General features: G+C 37.1%; 1 protein-coding gene across 1 annotated transcript; it reads right to left on the reverse strand.

Annotated features, from left to right (window-relative positions):
- Positions 1-15: 15 nt before the first annotated feature.
- Positions 16-1,614, reverse strand: LOC110440877 (sodium/glucose cotransporter 5-like; the record flags this gene model as incomplete). Its single annotated transcript, XM_021483999.1, has 4 exons — positions 1,506-1,614; positions 1,022-1,237; positions 579-735; positions 16-99 (listed from the first exon to the last, which is right to left on the reverse strand). Coding segments are annotated over exons 1-4 (535 nt in total), but the record flags the coding sequence as incomplete, so codon positions are not given.
- Between the last annotated feature and the right edge of the window lie 370 nt (positions 1,615-1,984).

Below are 1,984 nucleotides of genomic sequence, written 5' to 3' on the forward strand. Positions count from 1 at the left end.
TCATCTCCATGAGGCTATGTTGTTTGTTCGAGGTTCCGAGAAGCACGACTAAGAGGCGATCTCGGCACACATTTGAAGGAGTCTCCTCGGTAGAGTTATCTACGGATGTAATAATTACATCATGTTTATTTCTCAGCACCGTGCAACATTTTACACAGATCGACAGTGATGTTCAACTATTAAATGGGAAGTTGTACATCTTCGTATCACCAAGCGACACTGATTTCTTTAACGTCAATTTTTACCAAGCATAATTACAAATAAAAAGTCATTAAATACACAGACTTAATGTTTCTCTCAGCCATATTGTTTTATGTATGGTCTGTCAGTTCAATGAAGGAGCTGATTTTGTGTGTTTCGTATGGAAGAAAGAAGCTATTTTCTGTGTTATATAGCCTAGATATTTCCTTACCTATAGTACACACTAGATTTGTCTGTATCATATTTTATGGACAAGATATTTTCTCTTTGTCATATTGTATAGAGAAGATGGCTATGCAGGTTTGATTTAACATCCCGTTGAACCGATTTATTATGACCTAGAACTGTTACTAACGTGATCAGTTACACTGACTTACCGATATCGACAGAATCACTGAGTTGATTATCTTCACTATCATTTCTATTGTTAGAGAAATTGTCTTGTTCCTCGAACTTGTCTGCCATTTCCGTTTCTCTCGTCAATGGTTTTGAAGGCAGGCATTTCATTCTTGTCCAGTAGGTAACATTTTCCATCTGAAAATTTCATAATAACCCCCGTTACTTCCTATAACTCGTAAAACAAAACACAACCTCAGTTATGATCTTCTCTCAATTTGTATTTAGTTATCTTGACAAATCTATTTGTATGAGTACTTTTGCACTACATGCGAATGCATTTGTGTTCAGGCAAAACTAGCTAGCATTTACTATCTGATCCCAATACGTTTCCCGTTATTAACTGCTGACGTGCGATTGGTTCGTCCCCCTAACAACGTAGTAACATTTTCCGCATAGAAGTATTCATATATATATAACTTACTTGTTCTTCAGTTCTTGGTTTGGTGAGTAAACTGAGAATGACGATGACAATACCGCTAAACAATACGAGGATAGCACCAAAGTTCATGAAGTGCACTCTGTATAGAAAAGCAGGCCTCGTTTCGGGCATACCACATGGTGGAATCGGAAACATGAACTCGATAACGAGTCTCACTATTCCCACTGCATGTGATATTAGTAATCCATAAAACACACCCTAGAAAAGATAGCGAAACGTGAATTAACTCATTAGCTTATCATTGGCGATGCTCTATTGCACAAACATTAACTCAATATTTTCAAGTATGCATAAACGATAATGTCCGAAATATTTGGGAATCGACAGCAAATCGTTACTGGCAGAATATGATCANAGACCTCATATAACGAAACCGGACAGTCGTTTTTCTGGATATGCAAGAATCATACCACGAGATAGAGAACTTTGGTTTTGAAAATGGGTTAATACACTATCTAGGACGTACACTTTCTGTTGTTCGTTTCCAGAAGAGGGACAAGGCGAAAGCAGAGCTCAGTGGTTCCATGAGACATGAATTCACCATGTTGACATAGTTGTACAAAAGACCCCCTTGGGATCCCTTGATTAGGGGCAGCCAGAGTATACTCGCCACACACATAAACAACACGAACAACCTATAACATAATAGACTAGCACATAGACAGTCATATAAAGTCGTCAGTACAGGTTGTCAAAGGCTGCGAATACAGACAGAGAAGGTGATATCATTTGTTACAATGACATTTCAGTAATAAGATATCTCTATTTGACACGTTAATTATGACTTTTCATTTTTGATAAATACTTGATTAAGGAAATGTAATGACATTGTCATAACGGTGAATACTAAAGCAATAAGCATGACTTTCTAACATTAATTCGAATTTAACCGTATCGATGCGCTCGGACTTTTTTTTCATAATTTCTCTGTAAGCTTTCTTACAT

This window comes from Mizuhopecten yessoensis, unplaced genomic scaffold, assembly GCF_002113885.1.
Source record: "Mizuhopecten yessoensis strain PY_sf001 unplaced genomic scaffold, ASM211388v2 scaffold712663, whole genome shotgun sequence".
Classification (NCBI taxonomy): Eukaryota; Metazoa; Mollusca; class Bivalvia; order Pectinida; family Pectinidae; genus Mizuhopecten; species Mizuhopecten yessoensis.